Raw genomic sequence first — 19,760 nt, 5'->3', positions numbered from 1 at the left:
ATAAACAGCAACCCTCGGGTGAAGGATTCTCAAGGGGCAATTTTTAATTGTAGGCACTGAGGTAATAGAGAAAAGACAGAGTACACCTTCTGGTGTGAAATCGATGCAGTGTGATAGCGCGCACGGTGGAATGGAGAGAGCGGCACAGATGGATTCTGGGAACTACAGAGAGGCCACTACCAGGTGTCAGAGTGCCAGCTAAAGACCTTGGAACGGCAGACGGTGACAAACCGAAAACGGACAAGGATGTGTGAAACTACCGGGAAGAAACACAAGAACTACTAGAGAACCAGCATGCTGGGGGCCCCTGACCCTCGGGGTCATCACGTGAGGAGAGGGAACACAGAGGAAAGGAAGGGGCTACACAACTGCAAATGTACGATGGGTACATTACATTACATTATTGTCATTTAGCAGACGCTCCCAGCCAAAGAACCTTACATAGGTTACTATGTTATCCATTTACACAGCTGGATATTTACTGAGGCAACTGTGGGTTCAGTACCTTGCCCAAGGGTACAACAGCAGTGCCCCATCAGGGAATCGTACCAGCAACCTTTCGGTTACCAGTCCTACTCCTTACCACTACTCCATACTGCCGGGTAAGAGGTATTTAAGGCAAAGGCCGTTTTTTAATGCGAGGGAACAAGCGGGGAGCCATTTTTTATTGCGCTGCTCCATTAGATCAGCCGCCAGCCCTCATTCACTCTGTCGCTGCAGCCGTAATCCAATTGGCCCCATCGAGCAGATTCACGGGGCGTCGGGCAGGACTCAGCCCTCCGTTAGGTTGGGCTACGGCAGCGCTTGGAGGCTGACAGACTGTCAGCACTCCGGGTTCCAGGGTCCGAGATGAGCGTGGCTGAAGCATGCAGAGGAAAGCACGCAACCCCTGCTGTTTTTATGATGGAAGCGGAGGGTGTGCGCGGCCGAGGCTTTCAGAGCTAACCGTGGTCCTCAGGTAGAGAGCTTCACTACTGCCATCCATACAAGCTCAAAAATGCAGTTATTTCAAGGACACATACTTGTTTCAACCATGCACTAGTCTACAGGCTTATTGTAAAAGGTGCCTCCTCTCTTTCCAAAATGACCCAGAAATGGGGAAAACGTCCATGCATGCCCTGACAGATCATTCTTCCTAAGGGTGCAGGCAAACTTTAAACGCTAATTCAAAACGACCGAAATAATTGCATCCAGTGTACGCGTTCCTGGGCTCATTTTGGAAAAAAACAGAAGAGTCAAAATTTTACAACATTATTAGCAGCCAGCATGAATGGTTTCTGATCACTTGGAGGTAATGTCATGTTGAGAAGATTCAGAAGTGGAAAAAAATCAAAGGGGTGTTTTCTGTAAACTGAATCTCAGAACACACTGACAGCAATGCAGACAGGGTCTTGTGCAGGGCATGACCTCGTTGTCTCAAGGCTGGAAAGCAGCGAGTCCCTTCAGCAAGATCTCAGCCTTCCTACACTCTTACAGATGGCTCTGATACTGCACATACAAAGGGAATTTATTATAACACAATTCTTTTTATTAACAGAAAAACACAGAGCCTGATAGAACTATACAGACATGGTCAATGCAATTTCTTGAGGGACTCTTGAGCTCTGGAAGCAGACCTAACACAACTCAGCTTCACAGACAAACTTGTGATGGTTTGAGAAAATCATCAGACTAGGTGTGGAAATTTTCACATATTCCACAGATCAAATCTGGGGGGAACACAGCTAAAAGAGAAACACCCTTTTGGACACCTGGGCAGCCTTTCTAAGACCTGAGAATGGGAACGCTTCCCTGTTTTTCTAGACTGCTCGAGTGAGACGAGTCACTCAAAAGACACCAGTCAGACAGGTGTATTCAGAGCTGCTGGCTTGTATCACCAGATTACTAAAAGAAGACACTCCTTAGCAAACAACTTGCATTCCAAAAGAAGCTCTATCGACATGGTTAAATCCTTTCACAGGTTGTCAAAGGCTTTCTGAAACTGAACAATTTTAACAAAGACCTCTTACTTTTAGCAAACTCCCAGAGGGGCACGTATGGGCACCCTTTCACGGAGATCTCTGTTTTTGTCGGAGGGGAGGAAAGAGAAGAAAAATGTATGCAGCTGTCTAAATTGCCACAAGCCGCCTGCCAAGGAGCTTTCATCGCTCGGCACTGTGTCACTCAATATGATTTATGGACAGGGTTCAAAAAAGTACGAGCGCACTGTACAGGAAATATCCTGACAATTTGCTAATTATTAACGCGCTGATCCACTTAAAAAGAGCCACTCAGGGTGACTGTCGGGTCAAGAGCGTTACCGCTATCTTGCTCAAGACGGGCTCCCTCCATCCTCTCTGCCGTGTCATGGCAGGAGAGAGCCAGTGTGAGGTGACATTAGCTGGGGGTCGGCCACTTGGGCCCCTTTCTCAAAAAAAAAAAAAAAAAAAACAGGCCCACCCGGACTGCCTGACTGACACCTTTTCCGTTCCGCTTGTGGAACAGCATATGCCCTCACCCGACGCTGCCCCTGCTGGAAGCTGGGATTCCACACGGCGCCTGCCAATCACATCCAACAATGAACAACGGGGCCTCCTGTCCCCCCGACCAGTATCGCTCCACTCTGCTGCAACAACAGTCTGGTCCACCACCCCCCCCTCCATCAACACGCGTCTCGGCCTCTCTATGAAAAGCACCCCACGTGTGTGTCTATACTTTCCACCCACCACCTGTGTGAAGGTATGCCTTACACCATCCTTACATAGGGCATCTGGAGGTTAACTGTTAACTGTTAACTTTAACACTGTTGGACAAATCAGTAACGTATTCACTTTCAGTGCTGAAAACATGTTTTTCTCACCCAAATGAGTGCAGGATACTATTTCATTTGTGTCTGTTTCAGTGTGCTGTCTGTACTGAGAGGGATTTCAGGCGAGAATCCCAAAGCTTTGGAGCCGTCGGAAAAGAGAAACACAACGCTCATCCAGTTAAATGTTTCTCCTGAGCTTTTTGACTTTCAGATTAAGACGTGGAAAAAAGCAACAAGCCTGGAGGCAAGTCCACAGTACTGACATGAGCATGCGGGTTCCCTCTCTCGGTCAGGGAAGTTACTTACCGACATCGCAGCATGATCAATGTTGTTATTCTGAGCAGAGCCCAAAAAACCAAATATGGACAGGGAAAGAAAGTACGGCAACAATAAATGGACAGAAAGGAAGTTTAGAAGCAAGCAAGTTTGGCAGACGTTGTTAAGAAAGTCAATTAGTATTTTGTTTTGTGTAGAACTGAATAAGAAATTCTTAAGTGACTACAGAACTGAATGAGGAAAATAATACCTGGAAAGAAATTAAAGCTGTTGAAAGGTCAGGGAAGCTGGACAATAGGGCAAGCAAGCAAGCAATCCTCTTAGAAAAGAAATACTCTGGAGGTTAGCGGCAGTGAATTCTGTTTGATATTAGAGAGCCTGTTTTCCCCAAATTACAACAGGTGGCATAACCTTTTCTCAATATTCACATTTCATTTAGAGTTAACATTCCCTACATTAGGGCTTACAGAAGATTTTAAAATAAAGTAAAATACGACTCTGACCTCAAGGTATCTTTACTGGTTTTTTATTTTTAAATAATTATTCAAATGTTGTACAATTTGATCTCTGGATGGAAGCAGCATTTGCCTATGCCTGATCCCACAGATGCTGATGGGTGGGTATATATACAATATATATGTTTTTTTAACTTAGTCTTTGTGTCTCTGCTCATTTTCCATTTTAATGCTTATGGCCCTCCAAGAGTCTCCAGAGCAATATTCTGTGTATCACAACAAACCTAGATAACTGTGTCTATGGCCTTATGGGAACTTCTATGCAAAGAGCAAAATGTGGCTGGCTAAAACACTGCTAAGGAGCACACACCACAGGACTTAATAAACCCCCCCCCCCCCCCCCCAACATGAACGGACAGACGAACACTATTCCTGAACTCCCTCCATGCAACAAAGGGACCACCCCACGCAACTCACAGGGACACGACACCCAACACACGGAACGGCAAAGCCGAAACTCAGAGGGCGGCACACACGTATATAAGACGAGACGGAGTCACTCCACGTGCACACCACTGTGTTGAACCGCGTGGAGGAGTTCCGGAGAGGGGCGCGCTCACCGGCAGGTGGGTGAACACCTGGAAGGTGCTGCGGAGGAAGTTGATCAGGTCCATGAGGTAGCCGCTGGCCCGCCCGTCGGACTCCGCCATGCCCCACTCGTAGTCGGCCAGCTGGATGAACTCGTCAATCTTCTGGTTGAGTTTGGTGTAGATCTCCCCCTCGGCTGCGTGCCGCGCGTCCTAAACATGACATAAAGGGGTCCCTTCGTCAACACTAAAATTACATTACATATATTCATTTGACAGACGCTTTTATCCAAAGTGACTTACAAGAGGGGCAGAGTACAACACAAGCAAAAGCCATACAAGGAGTCACAATATTACAAGTGCTGTATGAGCAAGCTTCAATAGTTAACACCTTCACATAATAAATAGACTGACCATCAAATACACCACTCAGACTGTCTTCACTTGATTTAATACAGCTGAGTGGCTGTTTGGACTCACAACGTGTTATGTTGGTAACTGCGAAATACTTCTTGGTGGAAAAAAAAAACATATAAAACAGTATTTTGGTTGAGATTCAAACCTGCAATTATCATGGAGAAAATTCAAACCAATGAATCATCTGATGTAACACTCAATGCAGTTTATGATGCCTCCAAGTGCAATTTCTGTAGAGTAAATATCACATGCCACCAAAAGGTTTTTGAAGGCAACCTCCATTAGATTCAGGGAAGCATTTTACACTTTGCCGTTCTGCATACCTTAAATGTGGAGAGCCCGTAAAGTCTTGTGGTGTGAATGGTTTCCGGGGAAACATTTGTGATGTTGGTAATGAAATCTTCCAGGTATTTACATGCTTGTTCCAGGTGGGTGGTGTTTATAATGATCTGAACTAGCTACAAAACACAAAGAAAGCAAAGCAACATCAACATTCACCATCCAGCCAACTTCACTTAAGACAAAAGGCGCAATGAACTACTGCCAGGACTGAATCACGATGCAGAAAACTGTATTCATATAAAGCTCTGTAATGCCACAGGTGAATTAATCCTTAAGAGTCGAAGCTCATGGTTTCTGAGTGGAGAAAGAAAAATCATATTGTGAGAAAATGAGCCCTTCTGGTATGGCTAGGAAGCAGTTACATATAGGCTTGAACAATGTGTGATTGGCTGCGATGTCATCAAAAAGGTCTCTTCAGGCAAGAGTTAAATATGTGGACAACGGTCAAAACATTTTGAAAGGGACTTAACACTCTGAAAGGGAGTAAATTTAGTGGAGAAAATTTACAAATAAACAATCATTTGAAGCTGCAGTTTCTCACTTGACCACCGGGGGCTCTGACCTGATCTCACACTGGCACAACGTGAGTGGAGAGGCCATACCTCTGTCAGTTCTACATGAGGAACACTGATCAAGTAGCATACCTCTGTCAGATTTATATGAAGCTTACTGATCAGGCCTATATGGGACTTTCTGATCAGGTACAACACTCTGATCAGGTACCATACCTCTGTCAGGCCTATATGGGACTTTCTGATCAGGTACAATATTCTGAGCAGGTACCATACCTCTGTCAGGCCTATATGGGACTTTCTGATCAGGTACAATACTCTGAGCAGGTACCATACCTCTGTCAGGCCTATATGGGGCTTTCTGATCAGGTACAATGCTCTGATCAGGTACCATACCTCTGTCAGGCCTATATGGGGCTTTCTGATCAGGTACAATGCTCTGATCAGGTACCATACCTCTGTCAGGCCTATATGGGGCTTTTTGATCAGGTTCTGCAAGCAGCCACTCAGAGTTCTCGTCAGCAGCAGGTTGGTGGACTTCCGCAACATGTCGTCGATCTCAGTTGAGCTGAAATAGAGATCATGCCCCTAAATATCAGAGACTAAAGGAAGATTCGCCATCCAGTACTCTGCAAAAAAGATCAGTACTTCATCTTGAAAAAAAAAATTACTGTTAAACACATGTATCCAACTGGATACTGACTTCAATGTTACTTTTCACAGAAAAAGTTACATCCCAGTGTGTGTTTAATTGAACACACCAGGCATAACTAAGCCATAGGCCCTTATCAACACTGATTTATATGTCTGGTGTGTCAAAGAGCACATTTTCCTCATTTTCTCTTGGCTACACTCTTGGTGGCTTATATGCAAAGCAAGTATAAAGCACCACCCTGTAGCAGTGAATGTGTTATAGTTACTAAAAACCACAGAATTTACTAGCAAATCTTACCACAGCACTTTCTGAAATAAAATTTCTAAAATGTGAAATTGGGCCTTTGAGACCACCACTATGCCCAACACAGACGCCAAATTACAGCAAGTCAGAAACCCAGACAACCAGTGAAACCTTGATTCCAACGGCAACCCTCTGAGTCAGAGGACAGTGTTTAGGAGGAGCCCCTCAGAAACACAGGACCAAAATGAGGTGGTTTAGAAAGCACAGGATGTGCTGAGCCCTGCGGAGCTCATGCCTTCTTTAATCGCTTACAATTACGCAACACAGCTTCCCTCCAGACATTTTTTGTCAAGTCAAGCTCCCAACAAAACACAAAGCGTTGTTTTCAAACCACCTGTAACGCTTTCTTTTTAACAGCAGTCTTTCAAGCATACCGCGTTATTACGCAAGGGTCACAAATATGTCAGAGCAAAAAATACAGCTATATGCTGCACATACTACATGCTGCCAGAACTATCCGACAATACAACAGCACAACTACAAAATACGGTTCGAAAAAAAGGCAACCCATTTCTACTAAAGGTGCCTTTAAAGTGTTCTGTCAAACTGTGAAATGATTTTTAATACTTTCAGCAGGCAATTTTAATAAATTGGTTGCAATTTCATTCATTTCACATCTCTCAACAGTAACAATCCCTTAATGACAACTACGATTTGTAAGGACAATTCAAATGGGATGCTAAAAGCTCATTATGTTGATGCTCACCGCACCACTAATTCTGGCTGAGCTCAGGCAAAATACAGTGCTATCTGTATTTGCACAACGTTGCTGGTGTTGGTTGATTTCCCAGATAAGAGTGGTGTAGGAGGTTTGCCGTTTATTTGGAGGGAGGGGGCAGGTAGGTAAGCAAACATTCAAAACAGTGGTCATTACCAAGTGCTTAACTCTACAAAGAAACAATTAGCAACATGTGACTGTAGGAGTCATTTGCATTAATTAACAATGAGCTGGGGGGCAGAAGGGCAGCACAATGATGCTGAGCAGTTAACAAGGCCCAGTGTCACCCAGCGTGTGCGCACCCGAAGGAACGGCCATGAAACACGATTAACCGTCCCGTGAACTTGCTCGTAGCTCTTCGTAAACTGTGTGCGGCCCGGGAGGGGGGTGGGGGGAGCGGGCGGAACGGGGCACGGCCGGCTCAGTCGAACGTCAACATCAACAGCAGGCCAGACCGGCCGCCTGCCGCTGCTCGTGGGAATGTTTCACGGGCCGCGGCACCACGGCCGGCGGGAGAAGCCCCCCCCCCTTGTTGACGCAGATCGTATCTCCGTGGAACCGCGGAGGTCCGTTAACACAATGGTGGCCGTCGGGGGGACAGACCGTCCGCAGGCCAGCGGCGGCGGTGCCGGGCGCGAGTCGGGACGGTAAGCCTGATGGACGCATGGGAGCCTGGCGTCCCTGGGAAAGGATTTGGGGTGCCAAAAAACAAGCACAACACAGACCCCCTCACAACGCCGCTGCGAAAGCCGCGGAGCTTAAAGAGAACAAATATTGGCAGAAGGGATAGAAACAGAGGGGGGAAATAAACGCTGGGACCCGGGACCCGGGACCGGGGGGGGGCAGGGGCTTTGTCGGTCCGTCCCAAAGCGAGGCTAGCGCTAAGCCGGAGCGCACACTCCCCCCCACACCTCACACAGCAGGTCCGGCAGGCAGAGCACATCTGTGTTCAGGTGAAGGAGTGCCTGGAAAGATGGCACTGAGTACAATTCTTTGGGGACCCCAGGGATGGATTACCATCCAAAGACTTCTGTTGAATCTAAACCTCACTGACACGTGCAAAAGTTCCAAAACCTAAACTGGAAAAGTACCAGGGACAATGCTGCTCTGCATAGTCTGTCCTAATGACATTCTGAGATTTATTTGCAATGTTTTATTTCCAGAGGTTTGTCTTCTATCCAATGTTGCTGATATATTGGGAAATATTATGCCTGAAACAAAGATTTCCAGATATAACTCTATATTTGTAGTCAAAACAAATGTCCCCCATTTTAGCCAGACAAGAATGGAATATTTAATGATCTATTGTTGTAAGGATCTAATCTGTGACAAGAATAAGCATGCTGGGAAGACCGTATGAATGCTCCTGGTGTAAAGTTCTGCACTCACACGTCTCTGCTGAAAATGATTAAGCCTGCCAAGGTGAATGTATTTTGGAAACATCCTTTTGGAATTGTGAAATCCTGCGCATTCCACGATCGGAATATTTCCATAACTTACTGAACATATTTGTGGACGTGACTTAGGCCACGAGAGTATTCGGATCACAAGGAGCCATGTCCTCATTTGAAGTGTCATGACTGTGGTCTGAGATGCTTTTAACAGCAAATACACAACCTCACAATATTAACATTTTTTGTGATGGAAAACAAAAGTTGTGCAGACTTGCTTACCTGCGATGAAGGGACTCCGAGAATTTAAGGCTGGCATAAATAAACTCTTTCACCTGAATGTAGATTTGAGGCACTGACTGTGACATTGGAAGTTTCTTTGGAAATGGTTGCTGAAGAAGAGACAAGCACAACAATACAACCAATTACATAAATTTGAGGCAAAAAAACACACAAGTCTATATATAGCTACATAATCTGACAAATGCAGTTAATTTTTTAGTATGTATGATATGAAACATTCTCCTACATAATTTCATGATCTTTTTAAAGAATCTGCATGGCCTAATTTTTTTTATTTTTGTCGTATTGGGCACCAAACATTTTTCCTTTCTCTGACAAACTTTTCTCAATTTTCACTCAAGACTATGACCTGAATATCACAAAAAGGTTTCAACCCTACTCACAAACTCTGTGACATTTGCCACTAGCTGACCACTATAAAACAGACATGGCCTCATTCCAAAACCTGATGCAGTCTGGCTGTGATAGCCTCCGATAGCTCAGGATGCCAGGCCATGAGGACACAGACATTAACACAGGTAGTATGTGATATGCATTAAGTGGGTGGGCCAGAGGTTGGATTCAGTGTAAGCCTTTTGGTCTTGGTGGCCATTCGGACAAACCTTTTCGATTTCTGCATCGTGGAAGGGGAACCTGCTGATGACGGACTTGTACTCTTCCTCGGTTTCCACGGGGATGGGGCTGTAGTTGTCCTGCTCGAATATCTCCCTGCAAAGACACAAACAGGTCGGCAACGCCGTGGGGTTACGCAACAGCGGGGCACCTCCGTTCACACTCGCTGATTACCTAGTGCTGAAAGACATTAACGGCTGCCCTGGGAAACAAAAAAAGAAACAAACTGCAGGCTGGCAATTTCAACATTAAGGAGTCAAAACAACGGCGAGCGCAAACCGCGAAAAGGTTGTAATTTAAAGCGGCAGACAGAGAGGCTGGCGGGAGTGCACCGTGAGTTCAGCGCGAGCCCGCGTTGTCCGAGTTCGGGCTGGCGCTCTCGTTAAGGGGTCGGCGCTGATTGGGGGGGGCGGGCGGCGCGGAGCAGCTACGTGACTCCAAGGTCCCGCGTCCAGCACCACATAATGAGTCACACTGAAGCTGGCCCCGATAATCAGGGAGCCCCTGTGAGGCCTCAGCTAGACGTCTGCCTGTCAACCGCGATCTTTGTGGAACTGCTTCCGCACCAATGATCTCCGCGTTAATGTATGAACTGGCTAGGATTTTTTTTTTTGGGGGGGGTCATGTAACCTTAGCAACACAGCCTGGTGGTCAATAAAACTCTGCTGGTGTGCTTTGCTGACAGAGGCCTTGTGTGAAACCACTAATAGGGGGTGTCTGAGGCTGTTCCGGAGCACAGAGGTCTTGCAGCTGGGCCTGGCGGATGTCTGACCCCCGCCCCACCCCTCCAAAACCCCAGCTCTGAAAGGTAGCATGAATTGCAAGGGACTAGGGGGAAGCCTTCTGGTCTACAAACCTTATCTGTAGGTACCAAACAAAAAATGTAGTCAAACTGACCTGAAGACTAGGGCCCACTTCTTCAGCAATGTTTCATTGTACTGATCCCTTATCTCAAAGAGAAGGTCGAAGAGCCTGTTCACAGGGAATCCGTAGCCCTATAGAGGGTACATCAGAAAGATATTAATAACCTTAAAAAAAACATGTATAATCCATGCATGAACTCACAGACACATTCAAACATCTACACAAATGCCGTATACAGTTCAATCAAGTATCATTTAATAGCTTCCCACAATTTTTGAAAATCAAAATAAAAAGACAATACACCTGACAATGATATTCTGCTATCTAGGTTGTCTAGTCAGGTTGCACAAGTTAACTTGTGGCAGGGCTTAAATAGTGTCATGCTCACACTCACTAGTCTGGGAGTGCTGTGAGCATTGTCTGAAACTGTTGTTCATTCAGCTCATGAATACACTTCTGTTCTTTTTTTTTTAGAAGTTGCTCTAGATGAGAGCATCTGTTAAATGTATGCAATGTACTGTAACGTAATATCCAAAGTGTAAAAAGCAGTATTTCTTTGACCGCAGCACCAGGAATGGTGCTACACTGAGCTCTCTATCGGTGTGAGTAGCAGAGGTCACAGAGCTGATACCCTGAAGCCTCCCCCAGCGACGGGCTGTCAGAGCTCAACCACCGAATGAACCCTGCTGTGAACAAGAGGTGGTCTCCACTGGGGTGAGGGGGGTGGGGGGAGAAAGAAGCTCTGCAGCTCTTTCTAAACCTTCAAGCGAAGGCCCTGCTAAAGGCACGGTGGGTTTCATTCTAATTAAGACATCACAAATCGAGAGGGGAACATCAAAGCACAGGGGCAGAAAAACAAGAGGAAGACACCATCATGGCATCACTGTTGTCATTATCGTATTACATGCTATATTTCACAGCTGTAACCACACCTTTGGCAATAATGTACTCTGCGAGGTCATGCTACACAGGCAGCCAAGCACCACAGGTGCACAGCCACTCTGTTGTCTTTGTTGTAATTATTATCAGTGACTTGTAAGCACTGTATTGTAAGTATTAGGATTCATCTTGCTCTGCTTCTCAAAGACCAAATTTGAAAAACACTGGCAGAAAAGAGGCCAAGGGACCCCACCACACTGGGTTATATATAAAACATGACCATGTGCTTTTAACACCCCTGTAACATACATATGCCTCACAGCAGTCTGAAGACAAGACAAAATCATCTCCTAAAATCTCCTCCAACTTCATCTAAACTAAAGTTTGAGGGTTATTGAAAGTTGCTCCTGTGCCAGGTCCCTGCGTTCATGCCATGACTGGAGTTGGTGGGGGAAAAATGTTTTGAGAAATGGTTGGCACTGTGGAGGACAATGCCTTCAGAAAAGTGCAGCCAAAGGATCAGCAGCCGTCCTCAGTCTGACACAACAGCATGCCTTTCCATGGTGTCACCCAAGTACTGCACTGAACCAGCTGGGTCTGGGTCAGCTACCGGTGTTGGGATGGGACAGCTCTGACTCTGGCAAACAACAGAGACAGAAAAGCAACAAAACTGCAGCACCCACCTGTAGAGTGTCCGCAAATATGACAATCAAATTCTTCAGCTCTAAGACCAGGTCAGGATCATTGCAGTATGACTGACGATAAAAAAACAAGAGGTAATCAAATTCCAGCACAGAAATACTTCAAACAAACCATGTCATGTCAAGTAAAACAAACCTGCAAATTATTAGCCTGCCAAAATTAACAATGCATAATTAAAAAAAAGTGAAGTCACAGTTTTTAAGACACAATTAGGTTTAACAATAGACAGTTTCTAAAAACATCTACATTCAAATGAGATCTTGGGGGTCTTGCTGGGAGGTTAAAGGGGGGAAGGGGGGTGGTGGTGACCCAGGCCTGGACGTGATGACAGACAGGCTTAGAGGAGCTCGGTGAGAGTCTCCACGCGAAGATTGGACTCCGGACAGATACCCCACCTCCTACATAAACACCGTGGCCATCATCACCTCCGAGCTCGCTGCCCGCTGAAAGGGCCCCATTTGCTAAACAACAACCGAACAATGGCGTGACAAGCGGATTCACAAAAAATCCTTAACCCACGCTCCTTTAATGGTGCCGCTTGTATCGCAACACTCACACAGGCATCAGGCCACCCTCAAATTAAATGCAGCTTTCATATCTGCTTATCCGCACTACTCTGCGTAAAACAACATGTCTTTGGGGGGAGAGGGGGCTTTTAGACCATCTGAAAAGGTCCTCTTTGCTTGCAGAGTATGTGCTTCGACCAACACAGGAACCCTTCTTGGCTTGGCAAGTCTACGTATCAACGTAGACAGAAAAGGCGATCCTTACCTTTGCAAAAATTTTACGCTTTGACCACCGAGAGCAGCCCCCCCCCCCCCTTTCTCTCGGCGAGTTTGTTTTGGGGTTGATTTACAGCCCTCTGGAACCTGCGTGGCTGCCCGGGCCGCCGCCTCCCGGGCCCTCCCCTACCTGTCAGCCGGGGCGGTCTGTGGGGCCGGTGTAAATCACCCCAGCTCAATGAGCAGGGAGGCGGGCGCTGACACGGAGCAGCAGCCCAGGGCGCAGGTCACTCCCCGCTGTTTATGGATTTACCACACAAAGACGACCAGCAAAGGACTAGGGGCCCATTCATCAGGGGGGGAGACGCGGTGTCAAACGGCCTCCGCGTACGTGGACAGGACAGGACTGTGGCCATGTGGAAAAGTATGTGTGATCCCAAATTATGATGCAAGAAATCCCCCCCAAAGTTTTTTTTCTGAACTCTACGAACTCCATAAACTCCATAACGGTGCAGTTCAGAATACCTTTTACTCGGCTCAGTGTGTCGAGAACTGCACTCTTTAGAACCGGTCATCCTAGAACACCCCGTCCCCTTCTAGGAAAAGAAATCACGCAACCCTACCCTGAAAGTACGGTTTAAATGGGGGAAGAGAGGGTAAAGCAAAGTCTTTTTTTCCTCCTTTATTTTGGGGGAGTTTATTTTGAAAACAAGGCATTCGGAATGATAATTGGAACCATTTCCTGGTAGGCCCTTTCAGCGCCCGAACCATTCAATCTGATCTAATGAAGAGGTCAGTTGAGCCTAATGAGGACAGATTGCAACAACAACAGCAGATTAACTGTGAATATTCTAAACTGCTGGACTAAGAGCGTGTTTGCAAGGCCCAGTCAGTTGTAAATCACCGGAGGATTATGCAAATACCTCACCGCTGTGGCTCACAGCCTGAGATCTCCCGGCACAAACAAAAGGGCCCCGGCCGCTCCCACCGCTGCCCTCCTTCTTAATGACAAAGAGACACGGCCCGGGCCAGTGAGGTGTCACTCTCATGCTAAAAAAAAAAAAAAGCCACTCGAGGAACACCGCTGGCCCCTTCCTCCCCAGACTGAAACTGAAACTCTGTGTGTGGGAGTGTGTGTGTGTGTGTGTGTGTGTGTGTGTGTAAGGGAGAGTGAGTCCTCACCGAGTGTGTGCGCAGCACGGCGATGATCTTGGACAGGGCCATGTTCCACAGCTCGTCGGTGAAGGCCCTGGTCACCAGCCCCTGCGTCGCGTGCAAAATGTGATCCTCTACCACGAAAAACCTGCAGTTGACGCATGCCAGAGGTCAGGACTCTCTGCTTTCTCCCCATCTAGTGCATTCCTGCCAGGTCAGGTGTGTGAACAAACACATCTGGGTTCTGTGAGAGTGATATTTTCATATGACTGCAGCGGCAGACAGCAGTGGGTATATTCTCTCACAGATGACTCTGGATCGGTGGGTAAGAGGACACTCTTCACCTCTACTGCTCCAGATAAATGGGCTACATTAAGGTGTGAATCCTAACCTCCACAGTTTGCCCTGGATACTGAGTAAACAAAAGCAAAGCAATATATATAATATACGTTACCCCACAATCTGATTGAAGTACTTCCTGTATCCTTCCACAGTCTCGTGCTGGAAAAGCAAACACGCGCACGTAAGCATGGCGGAACGCACAGAGCACAAGCAAGAGGGAAGGCCGGACGCGGTCCTCACTCACCATGTTGGACTGGGGCTGCAGCACTAGCCTCGCCTGTTTCTTCCGCTGCTTCCTGTAGTAGTTTTCAAAGGTTTCTCTGTCACCCTGCAACCACAAGAAAACAAGGAATTATGGGTCTGTGAGAAGAATACACTGACATCCATTGGGCGAAAACAACAAAGCACATACTACTGCTACATCTCAGTGCTACAGATGGTGAGAATGCGACTCTTATTTTCATTCTGAACTGTAGACATTTGAGGGAGTTCAACTCAAGAGAATTTGCATTTGCAAGCCTCTTGATGGTCTCTTTAATGCTACACCAATAGGTACACTAAAATTGAGCAAAACCTGTCCTCCATTTTTTTCTGTTCTATAGCAGTGCAATTCTGTTTATTGAATCTGAGGCAGAAATGTCTGTGGCATTGTTTGCCTTGGAAAGGAGCCTGTTCAGCTGCAGGACTTTTTCTCTAGCAGCAGAGAGACGAGAGGTAGCCGTGCGCTTTGGGGAAAAGGTCAGAAGTTGGCATCTGTCAAACGTGTCTGAAACGTAAAACCCCCTCCATTCAAACACACTCGAGCCATCACGCAATGCTCAAAAAAAAAAAAAAAAAAACCTTTGGGAAACTTCGAGGCTTCGCCGCCGCGGTGATGTTTTTGACAGATGTTGGACGTTCCCCTTAAGAGGCATTAATCTCCAGCAATCAACGCAGCGAGAGCGGAGAGCGAGCGATGGAAAAGTGACACTCTGTGTGCGATACCGCGCTCAAATGTTCATGTAGAGACACAGTGATAAAAGTTCAGCTAGAATGAATCGTGGGCAGATCCAAGAACAACAGTGCCCGGAGGCAACAGGAACCCACTATTTGAAGCATGCCCCACAAGCCCCTGTAATTAAACTTGCGTCATGCTCCACTGATTACAACACATTTAATCAAAATGAATAGAGAAAGGCTTTTTTTTGCTCTAACTTTGCTTCAAGGTGGGGAGAAATAAGACATCGGCCTAGAACTTATAAAGGGGACAGCACTGCGGTGAAGTGCGGAGTTTGATAGCTTTCACCAGGTTTTTCCCCCTCCAAGCATCCTTCTACTGAATAAAGGATCTCAAAGAGAACAGCAGTCATCTCCGTGGTCAAACAATCCCGCTGATAATCTCAAAAAGTGTCATCAGGGGTCGTCAGGGCAACAACACATACAAAACCATCCTAAATCTCACAAAGAAAGGGGGTGGTGCGTCTTTCAAGGAAAATTCATCAGTTACTCAAACACTGCTTGAAGTGCAATTCAACAGCAATTTCAGAAATGTATGCATTCTTCTTCAGCTTTAATAAAAATGGAATCCACACCAGAGATCCCTTCTCTCATTAGCATTACAATGAACTCATCTTATATTGGTTTATGGTTCTGTAAAAAAACAGAACTGTGACTGATGTCTCATGAAAACCCCAGACTGCAAGCCACTGTGTCTCTCTGCCCGTCTATGGATTTAACTATGCCTCTCCACAGTGGGGACCGGGGGTGGAAAGAACAGTCAAGGAAATAACAACATCACCATAAATGCATATTTATATATTAACTGCTCAAAGACGGACACCTGAATATGGTCTGAGGCCTCATACTGAAATCGTTACAAAAATACTGACTTGTCGCGCTCCTACGAGACAAGAGCGAGTGTAATGTTTGAAAGAAGGAAACCGAGAGCCCTCCACACCCTGTGCTGGTTCTGTGCACTCCTTTTAGACATCCACTAAACTGTAAGATAATGAACATCTTAAGAACAAAACAAGTTCTGCAATTTGGAGTTGTTTCAAATAAAAAAAAAAAACAAAAAAAAAAATCAAAGACATCATGAGGGTACAGCTCTTGTGACCGACAGCAGACAAGCACAGCGAAGGGAAAAACAGAGGCACGTTTTTGGAGCCCAGCTGCTCGTGCTAGCGCTGGCGGCCGATTATTGTGCGCCGGGGTGGAGACGTGACAGTCGGGGCCCCTCGTGAGGGTCAGCGAGACGGGAGGGCCCGGCGGAGGACCCGGCTCTCCCTTTCCGCCCCGCGGTCTGTGTGTGTGTGTGTGTGCGCGCGAGGCCACCGCCTGCGCTCTCATTAAGGGAGCCATTCAGGGGAAACCGCTCGCCGCTGACTCGCTCTCGGCCCAGTGAGCGCGGCGCAGTCCGTGCACAAGATGAATGCGGGCGGCTTGGCAGTTTTCCCCCCCTCCTTTTTTTTCATGTTTTGTTTTTACGGCGGGGGGTTACGGCTCGGTCAAACTTATTAGAACGCTGAAGTGTTTCGCGGCCTTTAGGAACACAGGATTAATTCTCGCTAGATAACTGGGCTTTGCCATCGCAATCCCGATCTCCATCCACCCAATTGTTTTAATTCAGTTTTACACGGAAATAATGCCGATGCTATGCCTATCAAAACAGTGGAAATCCTGTACTTTTATAGCCCAATGACCTTACATGAACTACTTGAATGTGTGAAGCATCTAACACAAGACCTTAGAGCATATACACTTTAACCAGGGGATTCAAGACCTCAAGAGTCAAGGGGATTTACAAAGTCAAGAGCAGAAAATGCAGACCCTGGCATGACAAAGAAGGAACAAGGGCATTTTGAGTGCTCTCAGATTCCAAGCCCGTTAAGGGGCAGTTATTCAAAGGGAACTGAAACACATTACAGTACAGTATACGTGGGGCTATAATCATCAAACTTAAATAGTTACGGTTTTATATGATTAACAAAGCACATGAGGTCGAAGCACAGTGAATTATTCGAGGGACGTCAAGCCAAAAGACCTCTTCTGGACTCACAATTCCAAAGGACCACGGCTCTTAAGGCTGGGTGAAGATGTATTTTTTTCTACATGTAACAGTGCCACTGTTCAACAGCAAGAATCTGGAAAATGGTGCTCAAAACAGAGATTTGTGCTCTGAATACGGGTAACAAAGCTATCGATAGCTATCAATATATTACATTATTATGTGGCAAAAGAATCATTCATATTGATCATCATTTTTTGATATGGAGTGGGAAAGTGAAGGAAAGAAACATGTCACTCTAAATTTAATGCAAATGTATTTTGTCTTCTGAACTCTGCAATACTTCAGTCTTTTCCTCAATCCACAGACCAAGTGTCAGTGGTTGGAAACACCAGTGGGTTTTGCAAACCAAATTTCATGCTGTTGTAATATTTTATAGACGATATGTACATGTTAGGGCAAATATGCACTTAAGTATTACATTGCATGTGCCAGTGACTAACAAGGGAGCAATCTGAAAGATTCTGACAGGCGTTCTACTAGAAATTAATATGAATTTTGACTGACCTTGCCTGAGAAGCATACCATGGTTTGCGGTAAATGATATCAGTTGTGCAATATACGCGTACCAACACACAGACACAGACACGCACGCACACACACACACACAGACACACAAGGGCAAACCAACAAACCCTCAAACAGATGGAAGAAGTGAAAGCAGGAACTTGGCTGGTGGCTTGGAGGTCAAACGCAGAGTGTTTTATTAAGTGGAAAAACACACTCACCAAAACAGTGTAGATGTGAAGACATCGGTACACAGGAGAGAAATCAACCAGGTCTTGAGCTGTTAAAACCTGCACATAAAAATCATTGCAAAGAATATTACACACAGGCATAAGGACAGGCATGATACCTTAATTAAAAAAAGAACAAAATGACTGTTTTTGAAAGGTGGCAATGGCTGCACCTGGGAAGAGTCTCTAAGGATTCTGCATTTAGGCAAATACCTTTGTAAGGGACATTAAATGAATTCAACATTCAGAAAGATTGAAAACAGCCTTAGATGAGTCCAGTGTTCACTAAGGAAACCTTAGTAAATGGTGAGAAATGCAAGATCTCACAGAGGACTACGCGTCTGTTAGGGGTGAAGGTGAGGCGGACGTACCTCTTCGTCCGTTTCGTCCTCTTCTTCGCCTCCCTCCTCCGAGGCCATGCCGTTGTAGTGGGCGGGCGTGCGGCCGTTGAGCGTGTACACGGGCTTGGCGTACCCCGTGCCGGCCTGCCTCTGGAGGGCGCTGTTAAAGGTCCTGTGCTGCTGTGCCTGCCGTGAAAAGCCCCGTTCAGCATTGACGCAGCACTGGGCACAGCCTGCCAGCTTCACCCTCAATCATCCCTTTCACACTACAGGCGGATAAAGCCGGAATGCCAGCATATTGCTGGTGTGGTGTCATTCACACTGAAATAGGCAAAGCTGCCTTCACCATCTCGTGCATGGTGTTGTTTGTATGTGTACACTTCTATATCCGTAATTTGTGTGACTTTCAGAACCAATCTTTGAAGGTCTCAGTTTTTCTCCCACCACTGCATTCTTCAGACCTCTGAGAACATCTGGAGGTTTATTCGGAATCTATCACCTCTCACGATACATAGTTGATTGTTTCTGTTAACTTTAGCCCTTCCACACTACGCCCTCCAAAGGCAGCTCTGAACAGAGCGGTGTGGATGGATGAAACGAACACATTCATTTCATTAGCTTCATTTAACACCCAAGATTAAAACTCCTTCCTTAGAAAATGGTTTTTACAAAATAGGTAATATACAATCAACAAGAAATGGATATACAAGTAATATACAAAAGATTGATGACTCCTTTCTAATATTTTAATGCCTGCATGAGAGGGCTGACGTGATACTATGTTTGTGTGCAAAGGTATATTCATCACAATGAAACAGTTTATTTGAGAAGAGCAGAACTGTTTGCGCCTTAACCCTACGGTGATAATGGCAAGTTCATTGAGGCCTAGAGGTCTGCTGGTTTTTCCTTTGCACCTAAGTTCCTAAATCAACAAAATGTTCCAAAACCCTGGTTTTTCCAATGGACAAGGCCAAGCTGTGTCCTTTTTAGAATACACAGTTTTATAGGAACCAATATGCCAAGCTACCTAGCTGCCCTCCTGAAGTACAGATGGCTATGCCAGGCCCATGGGCCCCACTAGCCAGCCAGCCAGCCAGCTCCATAAGGAAGTGTATCTGCATTTGTTCACGTGGAACATGATGACCACACTGTGCCCCCTCACCTGTTTCATGGCCGTTTCGCCGATCTTGTCGGAGTGCTTCCGGATGCTCTCCAGGAAGTCCTTCAGGTCCGACATGGAGATCTCCTTGATCTCCTCCCGCAGTTTGGGAAGAGTCTCTGCCATGATCTGGCAGAAGCGGTACTGGCTCACACGGGGAATATAAGTGTTTTCAAGCTGCTCCATTGTTTTCAAGGCAGCATAGTATCTGCAACGGAAGAGACAAGCTCATGGTGACAACGAGCCATCAATTCAGAGAGACCTATGCTTTATGACAGCGGCAGTAAAGCTGGACAAAGGAGTGAAAAAAGGCCGTTGAAATGAGTGCTCCAGCACTTGTTACTCGATTTATGACAATGATTTACCATAACAGAAGGGGAGTCTGTGGCCACGCATCAGAGACAATATAACAAACAAAACTAAATCTACTGCATCTATGACCAGTTTCACAAAA

General features: G+C 46.1%; 1 protein-coding gene across 6 annotated transcripts in view; it reads right to left on the bottom strand.

Annotated features, from left to right (window-relative positions):
• exoc6 (exocyst complex component 6) overlaps positions 1 to 19,760 on the bottom strand; it is a 57,988-nt gene that overhangs the window by 15,871 nt on the left and 22,357 nt on the right. For 3 of the 6 annotated variants that reach the window (XM_036520669.1, XM_036520676.1, XM_036520685.1), the window contains exons 6-19: positions 19,310 to 19,514; positions 18,178 to 18,333; positions 17,798 to 17,866; positions 14,268 to 14,351; positions 14,136 to 14,182; positions 13,709 to 13,829; positions 11,786 to 11,857; positions 10,257 to 10,354; positions 9,350 to 9,455; positions 8,727 to 8,836; positions 5,834 to 5,945; positions 4,847 to 4,981; positions 4,140 to 4,319; positions 3,095 to 3,124 (exon numbers count right to left, since the gene is read on the bottom strand). In XM_036520669.1, the coding sequence (XP_036376562.1) occupies positions 3,095 to 3,124; positions 4,140 to 4,319; positions 4,847 to 4,981; positions 5,834 to 5,945; positions 8,727 to 8,836; positions 9,350 to 9,455; positions 10,257 to 10,354; positions 11,786 to 11,857; positions 13,709 to 13,829; positions 14,136 to 14,182; positions 14,268 to 14,351; positions 17,798 to 17,866; positions 18,178 to 18,333; positions 19,310 to 19,514 (1,525 nt within the window). The remainder of the gene's footprint in view (positions 1 to 3,094; positions 3,125 to 4,139; positions 4,320 to 4,846; positions 4,982 to 5,833; positions 5,946 to 8,726; positions 8,837 to 9,349; positions 9,456 to 10,256; positions 10,355 to 11,785; positions 11,858 to 13,708; positions 13,830 to 14,135; positions 14,183 to 14,267; positions 14,352 to 17,797; positions 17,867 to 18,177; positions 18,334 to 19,309; positions 19,515 to 19,760) is intronic. The other 3 variants (XM_036520712.1, XM_036520695.1, XM_036520703.1) reach the window with 1 other exon arrangement.

Source organism: Megalops cyprinoides, chromosome 1, assembly GCF_013368585.1.
Source record: "Megalops cyprinoides isolate fMegCyp1 chromosome 1, fMegCyp1.pri, whole genome shotgun sequence".
In the NCBI taxonomy this organism is placed as follows: domain Eukaryota; kingdom Metazoa; phylum Chordata; class Actinopteri; order Elopiformes; family Megalopidae; genus Megalops; species Megalops cyprinoides.
This window is presented reverse-complemented; position numbering and strand designations above follow the sequence as displayed.